The sequence below is a fragment of the Mus musculus genome, chromosome 6, assembly GCF_000001635.26.
Source record: "Mus musculus strain C57BL/6J chromosome 6, GRCm38.p6 C57BL/6J".
Classification (NCBI taxonomy): domain Eukaryota; kingdom Metazoa; phylum Chordata; class Mammalia; order Rodentia; family Muridae; genus Mus; species Mus musculus.
The window spans coordinates 87,470,505-87,485,924 of record NC_000072.6 but is presented as its reverse complement, the minus strand read 5'-3'; the positions used below and the strand labels follow the sequence as shown (position 1 = coordinate 87,485,924).

General features: G+C 47.7%; 1 protein-coding gene across 6 annotated transcripts in view; it reads left to right on the top strand.

The window, feature by feature from the left end:
- Positions 1-15,420, top strand: part of Arhgap25 (Rho GTPase activating protein 25) — a 74,718-nt gene that overhangs the window by 47,337 nt on the left and 11,961 nt on the right. For 5 of the 6 annotated variants that reach the window (NR_104483.1, XM_017321531.1, NM_001286610.1 and 2 more), the window contains 2 exons: positions 9,575-9,782; positions 15,280-15,412. Coding sequence is in view for 5 of the 6 variants with exons in the window: in XM_017321531.1 (XP_017177020.1) it covers positions 9,575-9,782; positions 15,280-15,412 (341 nt within the window). In the remaining variant the exon portion in view is untranslated. Of the gene's footprint in view, positions 1-1,449; positions 2,739-9,574; positions 9,783-15,279; positions 15,413-15,420 lie in introns of those variants that run through there. The other variant, XM_006505980.3, reaches the window with a different exon arrangement.

Genomic DNA, 15,420 nt, shown 5'->3' with positions numbered 1-15,420 from the left:
ATTATTCCCCACTGCACTTATCAAGAGCAAGCCTTGCTGAAGTTCTTTTCTTAGAAAAATCCAATGAACGCATGGGAACTAGCCAGAATGATAGCTGGACATGAAAAGTTTGGCCTTCCACAGTAGGACGTCCTGACACACCTGTAGTTCCACAGTAGGATGTCCTGATACACTTGTAGCCCGCCTGAGTGCCAGTGTTAAACAGGAGAAGCCACTCTGGGCAGAACTGACACCGTTTTCTGGCCTCCAGGTCTCCTGGCTTCTTAGGTGTTCCTCCTTTCTGACAGGCTCTGCATGGTCCTCATGTCTCCTCAGGGAGCAGCTGCTTGGTGGCTTTTCAGCAGGTCCGGTTTACAGAGGACCAGCTGGATGGACAGGCCGGAGCAGCAGCACCCTGGATGCTGAGAATGTAATTTCAAAGTCTTACAAAGTTAAGCAAGAAAAGAGAACAGAGTCATTAACTTCTGACAGCTTATCCCAGGCCACACTTCCAGTGTGCTCGTGTGTGTGTGTGTGTGTGTGTGTGTGTGTGAGTGCGCCTATGTGTGTATGCGTGCGTGTGTGTGTGTGTGTGCGTGCATGAGTGAGTGTGTATACCTGCATCCCCCTGACTCCTCCCCTCTCAGCATGGAGATCAGACCCTCAGCGCCTCACAGTGGAACTCTGGTTTCTGTGGCCTAGGAACAGGCAGTCCTGGCTGCAGATGGGGTCTCTGTTGACTGCTATCCCTTCCCTCGGGATGCTTGCTCCATGGCTTCAGGGCACAGGAGTTGTGTTGTGTGTAAAGTTTCATCCTTCTCTCTGCTGTTCCAGTTTAGAGACAGGGTTCAGCTCCTTTGTTTAAGCGTCTTTGTAAATTTGCCAACCCAAGGCTTATGCCACGTAAATATGTACTTATTATGAGCCTGAAGGAATTTTTCTTCCTCTGGCCTTTTGGTATTTTTTTTTCATACTTCAGAACAGGATTTCACAATCCATAGCTCAGGGCAACAACGTGTGGGATGTGGGGTCCTTGCCAAGCACTCTTCTGTGTGACCTAGCTAGTCTTCCGAGCTAAGCCTGATCATTCTTATTTATTTCTACTAAATATTTCATCTCCCCTTTCCCCAGCTCCTAAATATAAGCAAGACACATAATTATTCATTTACTCTAAAATTCTTTATTGATCACATGCCAACACTAGGGAGAAAGATCCAGTGGTCTTCCCCAAGGAGGAATCATTCTCTCAAGAAACCTACACTTTATTAAGAGACACAAAAATTAACTTTTAAAGCCCAAAGTTACAATATAAAATTATAACTTTGAAAAGCACTGTGAAGCCGGGTGTGATTGCTCACACCTGTGAGACAGCCCCTCATAAAATAGAAATGAAAATATATTACTGAAGAAAAATACACGAAACAAAGTAAATCTTTGTGAAGAAGGTTGAGGAAGGCTTCCCTGGATGAGAAATGATTCACCAAGCCCCAAATGGTCAGGGGAGGTGAACCTGACAGAGAATGGGAAGCAGAGTGGTGTCTGTGTGGGAGAGGACAGCGGCTGCAAAAAAGTCTTGAGACCAAAAGGTGAGTGTGAGGGTAGGGCGAGGGTAGTAGAAGAGGCAACTAGTGGTGGTTACTAGGAGCAACGGGTAGCCATTCAGGAGAAAGTTTCAAGCAAGAAGGTGGAAAAGATCACTGTAGTGGCTGTGTGCATCACAGGCTGGGCTGGAGGCAGTCAGTTACAAAGAAGGCAGCAGTAGACCAGAAATGAAACTGGAGCCGTCATTCAGGCAAGAGTGGGCAGGTGGGAGCTTATACAGGAAGAAGGCCACAGAGTTGGGAGAATCAAACAGGCCTACACAGCCTTCTAGAGGTGACACTGCCAGGAAGTGGGTGTGAATTCCACATGGCAGGAGAAGGTGGTGTCAAAGAGGAGTCCTGATTCCTGCCTGGGGAATGACAGACGGATGAATGCTTGGTTGGCAGTGTGAGACCGAATGCCCCAGGCCCTCCCTGGCAAGACTGTCCTTGCCTGAATCTCTGCGAGGGTTCTAGGGTGCTGGGGTCAGTTGCAGGAGGTCTGCTCCATCTTCCTGACAGGAGGGGCGGGAGCTGGCTCCCTTCGCCCACCAGCCTACCTCTGAGATCATTGTCTCAGAAGACCCTGACTGAGCCTTGCCTGCCTCTGAAAGCCTTTCCAGGAGAGTGTGGGCTGGCTTCATAAAGGCTAAGTGCCGTTCTGTGTTCCTGCCAGACAGTTTGATATACGGTGCAATGCTGGTAAACGCTGGCGTGTGGGATTTTCTTCCTTTCTCTCTTTCTTTTAGCCCACCTCATAGCTGTCCCCTGAATGGCGGCTGACAATTAGCTGCTAAGTAAAAGGAGGCACTTATTTTTATTGTGCTCTGACAGCTTTATGTTTACTCTCTGAAAGCCAAGGGAGCCTCTTGTGTGTAAAGGTGAGTAGGGAGGAGTGTTGGGAAAGGGCCGGGCAGGTGCTGACACATCCCTGGGATTCCTCCCAGGACTCAGAACCTGAGCAGCCTTTGCAAGCCTGTGCTGATCTGGAAGCCAGCGAGGACAGTTAGCTCTTGCAGTGCAGGAGAGGCCAGACTGGCTCCTCAGAGGCAGAGGGCTCAGCAGCCATGCCTCACGTCCCCAGGATGCCGCACTGGGAACTGGGTTGTGGCTTTCCCACCTTGGCGCTGCTCTTTTGCTGGGACGTCAGGAAGAGAGCCCCCAAGCTCCGAAAGAAAGGTATTTCTTTCTGGTTTTATCATTCTTCCATGATAGGAAGACTTTTCTCAAATGCTCTTTGCTCTCATGTCAGGATAGGGTATGCATCTGAGACTGAGGGTATGCCCTGGAAAACTGGGAAACTAGCAGGGGAGCTGTGCTGGGGTCTGGCTGCGGGAGGGATTCAGAGACGTTCAGAGATAACAGGGGAGGCTGAGCTAGCCGTTTGCACTTTCCTAAACTGTTCAGTGCTCTGGGGTTTTGTAGCCACTCGGGGGGGGGGGATCTTTGGGGCTGGTTGTGGAAAGCAGAAAGAGAATAGTTGGCAGTTCTGTCATCGTGAGAATGGGATGTCACTGTCCTGGGGCTATTCAGGACAAGGCTCTTCTGTTCAAAGACTTAGGTCTGGGCACTGGAGGCGCTCATGGGGTGAGGTGGTGGCTGCTGGTGGTTGTATGAGAACACTGGATGGCAGTCAGAGCTGGAGCACTGTGCAAGAAGCAGACAGTGGCCGTGAGGATAGAGTGGATTAAAGTGTTTCAGGGTGGGGTGGTCTATTTGGAGGGAGAGCGTGTTTAGGGATAACTCCAATGAGACGCTCTCAGTCTTGCAAATTGGTCCAGTTGGGTTGGGTACCTGATGTCAGAGGCTTTGTGGTCTCATGGCACTTGGTTCTTCGTTGACTGTCTAAATGCTGAGGGTTGTAAGGACTGCTATGGGGGGAGCAGGGACTAAAGAGAAAACAGGAGGGGACAGGGATGAAGAATCACTAGTCTACACGTGGGCTTAGGGGAAGGGAGGAGGGAGGGAGAGCAGGGCCAGTTGTAGTGGTTACTAGTTTTTAGGTAGTACCCGCATGTGTGGAGACAGGAAAAGGAGGTGCAGGGGAGCCATCAGGATGAGAATGAGAATTTTATAGGCACACGAAGAGGTATTTAAAAACAGGCAACACTGTCAGTGTGTGGAGAAGACCAGCAGGTGTGGGATCACCCAAGGCAGGATTTTGTCACTGGGAGGGCGTCACAAATCACTGAGAAGTTTTGAGGCAAAGAGTGGAGCTGTGGAAACTAAATCCTGAAGGGTTGGGAGGCTGCCACCTGAGTAAACTCTGTGGCCTGGGGGGAGGGGGGGGGAGGGAATGCCCTCCCGAGGGAGATGGTTATTTTGTGAGTACAGCAGTGAATGAAAAAAGAGGCAGGGATGGCTGGTGTGTGGGACTGAGGTAAAGGATTATTCTTTATAAATTGGCAATGAGATAGATGCTCTTGACTCTTCTTCACACAAAGAGTAAGTCTTGGAGAAGGTGGGAAGGATGGAGCTGACGAAGTTGGAAAGCAGCAGAGGCAGAACACAGAGGAACCGTCCTGTAGAGAAGGAAGGCGGAGAGGAAGGGTCTGGGCAACAGGAGTAGGTATTTCTTCCCCCCTGAAGGAGTCACTTGACTTACTGTCTTAGGGTTTTACAGCTGGGAACAGACACCATGACCAAAGCAACTCAAATAAAGACAACATTTATTTGGGATTGGCTTATATGCTCAGAGGTTCATTCCATTATCATCAAGGTGGGAGCATGGCAGCATCCAGGCAGACCTGGGGCAGGAGGAACTGAGAGTGCGATACCTTGTCCTGAAGGCAAATAAGAGAAGACTGACTTTCAGACAGCTAGGATGAGGGTCTCAACATCCACACCCACAGTGACACACTTCCTCCAACAAAGCCAGGCCTACTCCAATAAGGCCACACCTCCTAGTCAGGCCCTTCCATGGACCAAGCAAATTCCAACCACCACACTTGCCAAGGCAGGGAGGAGGGGCAGGAAAGTGAGCACAAAGCGGGTGGACCTTAGGAACAGCAGAGTTTCAGAGCCAAGGTCTCATGAAGATTGGGTATGGCACAATTCTAGGATATGGCACTCTCTCTGTATGGTGTGACACCCTCATAATTCTCGGTAGCCTGACAGAGTCATACATTTGAGTTGTGGGAGCTGACAGGGTAGGGATGTTAGAAGAAAAAGTAATACTGAGAAATGAATATCCTGGTAAGAGCAACGTGAGAGTGGCCTAGAGTGCTGGGGGGACACAGACTGGGGAAGGCCTATGGACACACAGGAAGAGAGTAGAGGGAAGGCTTGGTGGATGCACAGGAAGAGAGTTGTGGGAAGGCCCGATCGACACACAGGAAGTGAGTGGTGAGAAGGCCTGGTGGACTCAGAGCAAGAGAGTGGAGGGAAGGCTGATGGATGCTCTTGCTGTTTATCGTGTGGTTCTTTCTTTTTCATAATGGGAAGTTGGCTAACTGGAGGCAATGACAAGGTCTTGGTGCCCCTTGTCATTCCACATGGCTGTTGTCAACCCTTTCAGAACACTTGATGACTGTTAGGGAGGGAAACTGGATTACTTTCCATGAGAGAGATGACTGCTAGTGTTTCAACCAAAGAAATGCTGAAAGAACCATGAGCTATTGGAAAACACTTGGTTATAGATATTAACCGACCAAGCAATCCAGCAAAGCCTGTTGGCCATCCTCCTGTCCCAGGCCTGCTGGGGGAAAGAAGAGAGACTCTCTCCATGTGTTCCAGCCACAAGAACTTATGGTCACATGCCCAGACACAGACAGACACAGACAGCACAATATGAGTCTGGCAGAATGGGCAGAGAGGAAGAAGGGCACGTGGAATGGGAATGTGGTCTCTCTATTTGAGAGCAAGAAGACCTGGCAGAGATGATGGTATTGGAAAAAGCCCAGGAAAGACAAATAGAATCCCAGAGGCAGAGAAGGGGGCAGACATGGGAGGGAGAAGAGTTTTTGAGGATGTAGGAACTGGAGAACACTAAGTTTTAGAACCATCAGGGTGAGGTGCTTTTGAATACACTTTAGTGGGTCATACAAAATGGCAGGTTGATGTCAGGCCAGCACTGAGATGCACTAAAGCCAAACAGGCAACATTGGGGCAGATTCGGGATTAGAGATGATACTGCCAACTCCCAGAACCAGATACCACGAGGGAGGAGCCATCAGGCACGGGGGCCAATAGAAGAACAGTGCTGTAGCAACTGAGAAAGAGGTGTAAGTTCTCAAAATCAGGGTACTGGTATTCAGACAGACCAGTGGGCTGGAAAGGTAAGCAGCAGAGGGTTTTGAAAATGCCAGCTACTGGAGCAGAGGCCAGAACACCAGGAATCAGGAATCAATACAGTTCTTTATAGATGGAATCCATATTAACTAGTGTGTGGATATAGGACAGCCAGAGTCAGGCAGAGAACCAAGAGACTTCACAAAGAACCAGCCTCTAGGACAAAGGTTTGGCAAAGCTAAAGCCATTGCCCTCTGAACCTGAAGGGTACAGAGGAGCCCCGGAGCCTGCAGGAAATACACGTGGGCTGCCTTCATTCAGATCTAGTCTTGTCAGGCAGAGGGGAGGGGAAATTACAGAGCCCAGTGCTGACAGGGCTAGGGTGGAGCTTGCCGACTCTTGCTTCGCTGGAGGCTGTGTAATTTGGAAAAATATTTTTGCAAAGCAATTTGCATATGGTTGGGTCAAACCACTTGACCCCCAAGTTTAACATGCAGAAAATTGCCCTAAGAAAATAGTTTGACAGCATGAAATATCTTCACTCATCTATCCAAACACTAATTGATTAATTCAACAGTAGTCAGATATCATGCCTGTGGGTGTAGACATTCCAGGGAGTGTGTTTGCTATAGCTGTGCTTTTGATAGTAGAGCAAACAATCTGAGTTCTAAGAGGTGCCATAAAGGTGTAATTCTGTAGTATGGGATAACCTAGCAACGGGCTCTTGTTCTTTGATGTTCCATGATGCCAGCAGAATTCAGTTCTTGTTGTTGTTGTTGTTTTTCCTGTGCCCCCTTTAAAGAGTTTAGAACAATGGCATTAAGAAAGATCACTTGTGCTTCCTGATCTGTCTCTTGGGCTGTTTTCTTCCCGTCTCCATTTTTGACCCACGTTTTCACACATCTGAGATACCACCCAGCCTCAACTGAGCACTGTGTGCCAGAAAGCTTGTCAGTACCCTGCTTTTCCTTTGCACATTCATTTCATCTTGACAGCTACCCTGATGTGACAACACTGTCACAATCACTTCACTGTCAACTACCCTGAGCCTCCCAGGCACTGGTAAACTTGCCAGACTAGTAGCTGAGGCAGGACCTGTTCAGAAGCCACGCCCAGGCAGCCAGCCCCCAGGGATGCAGTGGCCTGTCTGTCGTAGCATAATGGAAATAATATGCTTGCTCAGTGAGAAATCAATCAACACTCCCAGAGATGCAAGAGAGCTCTTTAATAGTGTGTGCCTGACTGGAGGTAGTGGCCAACTCAGAGTCGACCCCCAAGAGAAGATTTTACTAGCTTACATGCTTCTTAGGCTTATGTGTTTTGCACTTGCTGCCATCCTTAAATCTCTTTCAGGTCCCAACCCCAGGTTACACTTCAAATAATTCAAACAGAGACAGGAGACTGCAAGTCTGGCTGCTTAGCAGATAGGAGATTTACACAGCAAAGATATTACCTATTGCCAGAATTATTTTAAGCACACCACTGTTGTTCTTTCTCAAACAGTTGTTACCCAGGGTCATCTTGCTCACCTGGCAGAGTGAGCCAGGCTTTAGTAACGTGTACACCCTGCACTGCCCACCTTGAGCATCCCCTTAGAGGTACATCTTAGTCACTGGTCTATTACTGTGAAGAGACCACAAGCCCACTGCAACTCTTATCAAAGAAATCATTTAACTGAGGTTGCTTTACAGCTTCATAAATTTAGTCCATTGTCATCAAGGTGTGGGGAGCACGGTACTGTGCAGGCAGACATGGTGTCTGAGGAGTATCTGAGAGGTCCACACTGGGATCAGCAGGCATTAGGAAGAGCAAGGCACTGGGCCTGACTTGGGTTTTTGAAACCTCAAAGCCCACCCCGAGTGACACAATTCCAACAAGACGACACCCCTAATCCTTTCAAATCGTGCCACTCCCTGCTAACAAGGCATTCAAATCTACAAACATACGAAGGGCATTTTCTCTCAAACCACCACAGAGCCTAATGGCTGTCAGTCCCGGTGAATAAATATTTATATCCTAGCACCCTAAATGTCACTTATCTCTAACAGGCCTGGTTAGCATACTAGCTTTTTTGAGGGGTATTTTGGAAGCAGTGCTCCTATATCTAAATTGTACTTGTGTGACTGAATGCCTCCTAAGCAAGCCTATTACCTTGAGTTTCTTCTCCATCAATGATGCTCCCTCCAAGAGCCATAGACTCTCTAATAAAGGCATAGAAACCTCCCTTTGAGCTATTGGTCAGGACAGGGGAAAAGACTCCCCTAATATAGGCTACTGTGCTGTTCTTGGTTTCCTCCCAGGAGTTAACTCCCTACTGCTGCAGACACCACACACACAGATATAAGACAGAAGAGTTGAGCTGGAACTGGCTTGGAAGCTCTTCCCTGTGGACTGGCTTTCTTAGTACCAAAAGGTGTTGTGCAACTTGCCAAAGGAGGGAAGTAATCAATAATTCTGCCCAACTGTGAAGCCACAGCAGTGAGCAGGAGCAAAGACATCCCCAAGGGTGCAATAATGGCCCTTATATTCTGGGGGCAGCCAACAGCTGTCTACTTGAATGGAAGACCTACTCAATAGGAAGAAATTCATACCCGATACTATAAAGCTAGCTAACTACTGATGGCCAATGACGTATTAGACCCTAGAGGGAAGCCTACTATAGCCAGTTTCCTAAAACGATACGATTTCTAACTGCATCCTAAATACTTACCTTTCCACTCACAGATGAGTGTAGCTCTCACCCCTTGCCACAGACGCTTCTTTTTAGCAGCAGGTGGAGATCATCACAGAAGTCCACTTTTGCTCCAAAATCCAGAGAACAACCAACTATGTGTTGCTCAACCCCAACTAATCCATCTAAAACACAACTCTGAAGCGCTAGGGATGTCATGAAAGAGGGGCCAAAAGATTGTAAGGGCCAGAGGACCAGGAGCTCTGCCATGAGAGAGTGTCTGCTGTATACAACAGGGATTGTGTACCCAGGAAATCTCAAAAAATATGGTCAAGTAAACATGACCAAAAAGATGACAATACCAGCTGACACGCCAGTGTTGATGGAGGAGCTGTCACAAGAATCTGCCCCTAGATGAAGAGCTACTGGCAATCAATCAACGGCCAATGAGAAAGAGGGAGAATCAGTGTTCCCAGGAACAAGCCCCCTAATAGGTTCTGCAATCCCAAATGAGCAGCCCTAAACACATACACAGAGCAGCACGAATGGATTTAGTTGGATGTGTTTGTGTGTGTGCGCATGCGCAGGCCTGTGCACGTGTGCGTTGTGTGTCTGAAACAATAATTAAAGAGGAAATGGCCATGGATCTGAGGCGAGGGGAGGGGGTCACAAGGCACATCGAGAGAGTTGGAGGTGGAGGAGTGGGGGTGGAAAAATGATGTAAATACAGTATTAATGCATGAAATTCTCAAAAGTTAAATGAAAAAATAAATAACCTTTTCAAAGAGAAAAGAGTCTGGAGAAATGCCTTAGTGGTTAAGAATACTGAATACTCTCCCAGAGGAACTCTTGGATTTGATTCCCAGCACCCACAAGGCAGTTCACAACTACCTGTAACTTGGGTCCCATCTGGCCTCAAAGGACATTCATACACGTGATACCCAGACATACATGCAGAAAAACACCCATGCATGTAAAATAATAATAGTGATGATGATGATAGTAATAATGATGATGATTTTTTAAAAAACAGAACAAATGTGCACAACCCGGACTACTCACTGATTCACTGAAGGTCAGATTAACTCAGGGACTCCGTATTTCTTCTTCTCAGCGGTGTTTGGCCAGCGTCTGGATGAGACTGTGGCCTATGAGCAGAAGTTTGGCCCTCACCTGGTGCCCATCTTGGTGGAGAAGTGCGCTGAGTTCATCCTGGAACATGGTGTGAGTGAAGAGGGCATCTTCCGCCTGCCCGGGCAGGACAACCTTGTGAAGCAGCTGAGAGATGCTTTCGATGCGGGGGAGCGGCCCTCCTTTGACAGGTATGCTGTCCTTACGGGCCTTGTCTGCCTCTGCCCAGCGGACTGGAAAGAGAGTCTAGTGGAGCGGGGAACCTTCGCAGGGGATTCAGGAGAACAAGGAGCCTGTCCTGCTGGACACTCTGGGTCTGGGGGCCTGAGCACAGTTAGGAGAGTGTGCAGATGGTTTATGTGAGGGAATGTTCGGGGCAGAGTCAAGTGATGCTTAGGATGGGAGGGAAGGGGCAGGCAGGGGCCATGGGGGAGAGCTGAGGCTTCACCTAAGAGCGTCCTTGTCATGCAGACCAAAATCGTGAAGAGCAGCGCTAGCTACATAAAGGGGGGCATCACCACATCTGTGTCTTCTCCAGCATTCCAGAGGTGGCTAGAACTAGTCATTCTCACATGTGATTCTGAACTCAGCTCTGGGCCTTCTGACTGAAGTACACACACACACACACACACCCCTGTGGCAGCCTGGCATTTGCCCTTACCCTCATCGAAGGTTTCCAGCCCTATTTGGAGCATAGCTGGTGTGGTGACATTTCTCACAGTTCATCTCATTCTCCAGGCTCCCAGCAAGGATGTCCTCTGCCACGCTTAGCTGTACAGCCCCACCACACACTGCATGCTCTGTTGACTGTGCAGTACCCAATTCCCTGAACACACTTGTACTGCCCGCTTAAGACCAACCACTCTTTCCAAATTAGCATCTCATCAAACAAGATTTGGTACAATGGGCCTGAATGCTAACCGGTTTACACATGTTGAAATCCCCTAGAGTTATTGAGTACAAAGGGGAAAGTTATGGAGGTTGAGTCATTCTTGTGCAGGAGTCTCACGCTTTTCCCTTTCAGCCTCACTCTGTTCACCAATGCAGCCCAGCTTGCTTGCTTTGTTTTTACTGAAGCATCTCTGAGGCCTTCTGTTTCTCTCCATGCCGACTCTGTTATGGTCTTAGTTTGATCTGACTATCTCTCCTTCCCTTACTATACCATAGGTTAATTTCTCATGTAGTTTATGCAAACAGTGATGTAGTTAGCATTGGAACTATAGCAAGTTAAGGGTCCTTTTAACAGCACAGACAGTTACATTTTACAAGCAGGTACCTATTCCAGGAGGCTCACTGCCACTGTATCCAGTTTTCTTCCTAATTTTTGTTTTTTTGTTTTTTGTTTTTTTGTTTTTTGAAACAGGGTTTCTCTGTATAGCCCTGGCTGTCCTGGAACTCACTTTGTAGACCAGGCTGGCCTCGAACTCAGAAATCCGCCTGCTTCTGCCTCCCAAGTACTGGGATTAAAGGCGTGCGCCACCACCGCCCAGCTCCTAATTTTTAATTATATTGAAGTTGATAGAAAGATGTGTATGGATTACTGCTTGGAAAGTGAAGTCTGTTATCCAAAAGAAAAGACACAATTGCTGGGATTTTCCAAATGACTGCTTTGATGCCAGCTTACACTCGGTCAGGTTGCTATGAGTGGTGGCACTGTGGCCTTTATATTCTCATGAAATTCAGAGTTTATAAGGAGGAGGAAAGCACCCGTGCATGCACACACATACACACACAGACACGGAGAGACACACAGAGAGACAGAGAGATGGGAGAGAGAGACAGAGAGACAGAGTTCTATGACCAACTCCTGGGTCCATATGCCCCTTGAGTGGACAAGTCTTATTTGGAGAAGAATGTAGAATTCTTTTTGTTCTTGTCATTTCACTAACTTCCAATGGATTTAATACCAAGGTTTCTTCAAAGAGTATGTCCCAGCACCTATAGCTGACCATGGCTTAGCAGGCTTTTGCCACGGGCATAGCTGTGTGATAAACTAAACCTTTCCTATAGTTTTTGCTATTCTGAACCCTAACCATAATTTTTTTATCCATCAATGAGATACAGAGGGAGTTGTAAGGCCAAGAAGCCCCTGCCTGGCATCCCAACTGTAGGACCAGTGGGCACCACCTCCATCTTCTACATGGCCATACACTTGGTCCACTCGATGGTCTGCTGCTGTTATTTTCACTGGGCAGAAGTAGCATGGGGCTCTTGCTTAGTGGAGAGGTGTGCACATTCTAGCACATTCTAGCACAGGTGTGTACATTCTAGCACATTCTAGCACATTCTAGCATATTCTAGCACAGGTGTGCACATTCTAGCACATTCTAGCACAGGTGTGCACATTCTAGCACAGGTGTGCACATTCTAGCACAGGTGTGCATGGTTCTCACCAAGTAGAGGAGCACAAATATAAAAGCCCTCCTTGTAGGGCTAGGGGGATGGATCCATGGTTAAAGAGTTTCCCACACAAGAAAAGATGAGGGTGCGATTCAGGTCCCCAGCCATAACTGGAAGGTGGGCATTACTGTCTGTAATGCCAGTCGATCAGAGGCTGGGACAGGAGGTCTCCCCAGAGCAAGCTGGATAGCTAGATTGGACAAATCTGAACTTTGGGGCTCAAGTGAAGGACTGTGCCTTGATATACATTAGGTGGGAAGAGACCAAAGAAGGCACTAATGTCAATTCCTGGCCTCCATAGAAACATTCATATACATGTACATGTACTCATGTGCACGTGAACATGCACACATATGTATGTGCACCCACATGCATGTGAACATACATATACACATCACACACATGCAAAGACAGTGTTTTTCAATGTCCTCGTCAGGTTTTACTAGGCTTGGATGCCACCTGGTCACAGCACTGATGTAACCCCATCCCTGTGACTCTCTGTGAGAACAGGCAGGCAGGCTACATGGTATACATGAAGTTCCAAGACAACTAGGCAGGGCCAGCAAGATGGCTCAGGACTCAGAATGGACAAGAACGTCACTTAAGGTTGATCCTTTGGTTTGGAGGGATGGCCATCTCAGAAGAAATGATTCTGGAGACTTAGATTCTAAGGGTGACCCTGGTCTCTGCATTAACACAGTGGGGTGCCCATGACCCTGGTCTCCGCATTAACACAGTGGGGTGCCCCCCATACAGAGAAATCAGCACCAGTTCCACTGTGTTAGTGCTAAAAATGACAACTAGAGATAACTGAGAATTTAGAGAATAGGGGCTTGACACGGTCTGGTGGAACTCGAGAAGTCCCCAGGAAAAAGAACATTAATGATGAGACCCAGTAGACCAGAATGAGCAGTTAGCCAGCTAAGCTGAGGCACTGCTAGCATCACCCTTGTCAAAACTAATTGGGCTTTCTAATAAGACTATATAATATAATCTTCAAACTACCTCTGTTGTGTCTATGACTATAATTCTTTCTCTTCTCTTCTCTTCTCTTCTCTTCTCTTCTCTTCTCTTCTCTTCTCTTCTCTTCTCTTCTCTTCTCTTCTCTCCTCTCCTCTCCTCTCCTCTCCTCTCCTCTCCTCTCCTCTCCTCTCCTCTCCTCTCCTCTCCTCTCTTCCTTTTCTTTTCTCTTCTTTCATTTTCTTTTTTATTTCTGTCTTTCTTTCTTGATTTTTTTTTTTTGAGACAGAATTTCTCTGTGTAGCCCTGGCTGTCTTAGAACTCACTCTGTAGACCAAGCTGGCCTTGAACTCAGAGATCTACTTCCCTTGGCTTCCCTAGTGTTGGGATTAAAGGTGTGTGCCACCACCACCGGTCTCCCTTTCTATATTATCTTCAGCCTTTTGCAATAAAACATCTTTTAAAGCTGAGGTTTCCCTTTAAGGGTCTCTTTTTCCTCCCTTTTTCTGATGCTATGTTTCTCACTGAAATTTTTCGTCTCTACTCATCCTATGGGTGTGTTCTGTATGTTGGGGCCATGCTGGCTGTGGATAAGATGGGCAGGACAGGGGCTGGGAATGGGAGTGGCTTTCAGATCCAGAGTGGAAAGAGGAGACCGTGAGGGGTTCATCTGAGATGAAGGATTAGGATGCAGGAGCTTCATTGCAGATCGGGTAGAGCAGAGGCCACAAACATGCTAAAGACACTGGATAGACTGTGCCAGGGGACACCTCAGAGAATCCTTCCCCTGCAGATTTCCAGGTCACAGGTCTTCTGTCACCTGCTCAGGTGCTTTCGTTAAAGGTTTTCCCCAGCTGGGTTTTTTCTCAGGGGTATTTTTAGACAGTGACTCAATAGGATAGGGCTTTTTAGAATATCCATGTTAAGGGAACATTCCTCTGGCCCAAATTTCCTGCCTTGGAGTGCAGACCGTTTTCTATGAAGCTCTGTGTTCTTTTTCAGAGGCAGCAAGTTCACAGGTTGCAGAGGCAGGGGTTGGATGGGTTGGATGGATTGGGAAGATAGGAATGGGGTGTGGTGGGGTTGGGTTGGTGCAGAAGTCAAAGTCAAAGTTCTTGGCAACCAAGAGCAGAAACAAAAACAACACACACACACACACACACACACAAGTGTACACGTGTTCATATTTGTAACTGCCTCAAATGCTTCAATTGACAGATCACAAGAGTACTTCCCATGTAGCTTAGGAATGGAGCAGCCGATCCCACCTGGATCTATGAACATCATACAGTGACTAAATTGCCTAATGGCACACTTCTCAGAGCACATCCCCTTACTAAGGGTGCATGGTGGATCCAGATTTAGTTTTTCTATTAACAGAATAAATGCAATCCCTCTGAAAATGCAGGAGTCAGCCAGCCTTGCAGGCTGGGCCACAGTTACATATGTAGGCTCTTCAGATAAAGTGACTTTGTCACCGTTACTGTTCTCTCACACTAACGAAGCAATGGCAGTATGTAAGTGAACAAGCGGGGCTGTGTTCCTCCAAAACTTACCTTGTTGATACTGTAGCTGCGAGTATGTAAAAGTTTCACCTGTCCTAAGATATATGGCTTTTGATCGCCCCCCCCCAGGCACTTAAAAAAGTAGTAATAATTTCCAGCTCGCAGGCCTACAAAAATGCAGGTTGTAGGCCAGATCTGCATCCCAAGTTGAGGCAACATTTGCTATAAACACCAAAAGCTGAGCCACAGAGCCATGCCTTGCCCACACTCAACCGAATGTCATCTCAGACCGTGGGGGTAGGGGCACCATTCCTCACTCCGGGGGATACACATGTGCTTTCCCGATCTCCCCCATCATCTGACTTGTCTTCATCTGAAGAGTCACTGTGTCTCCCAAGCTGTCACTTTCTACACTCTGACCTCCTGAGTTTGTCCTGGGCTTCTCACATGCCAGCACCTACCACAGTGTCTGGCGATGTGTATATTCTCAGTGCTGTGGCCTGGTGAAACTAGGTTCAGTTCACTACTGGAATCATGGAAAAACATCACTAATTGGAAGGTACTAAGTGGTCTGAAAAATGCAGAAATGATCAAAAATAATTAAAGAGAATGTAATGAAAAGGGGAACCTTAAGGCAGCTAGCTGTGTGGAAGCAGAGGGAAGTATGTTGGAGTTGTTCTAGAAGCTGGTGTCTGGGGCTGCTTCAACTTTGCCAAGCTCTGGTCCTTTGTAACCTGCCCCTCTCTAGTCCATACTCTGACCCCGAGGTCCCTCGGGGCAGCGGGGAGGGCCTGTCCACTAAGTACAGCTTATTTTCTTTCAGGGACACAGATGTGCACACGGTGGCATCTCTACTAAAGCTCTACCTCCGAGACCTGCCAGAGCCTGTGGTTCCTTGGAGTCAGTATGAAGGGTTCCTGCTCTGTGGGCAGCTCATGAACGCAGATGAGGCAAAGGTTGGTGT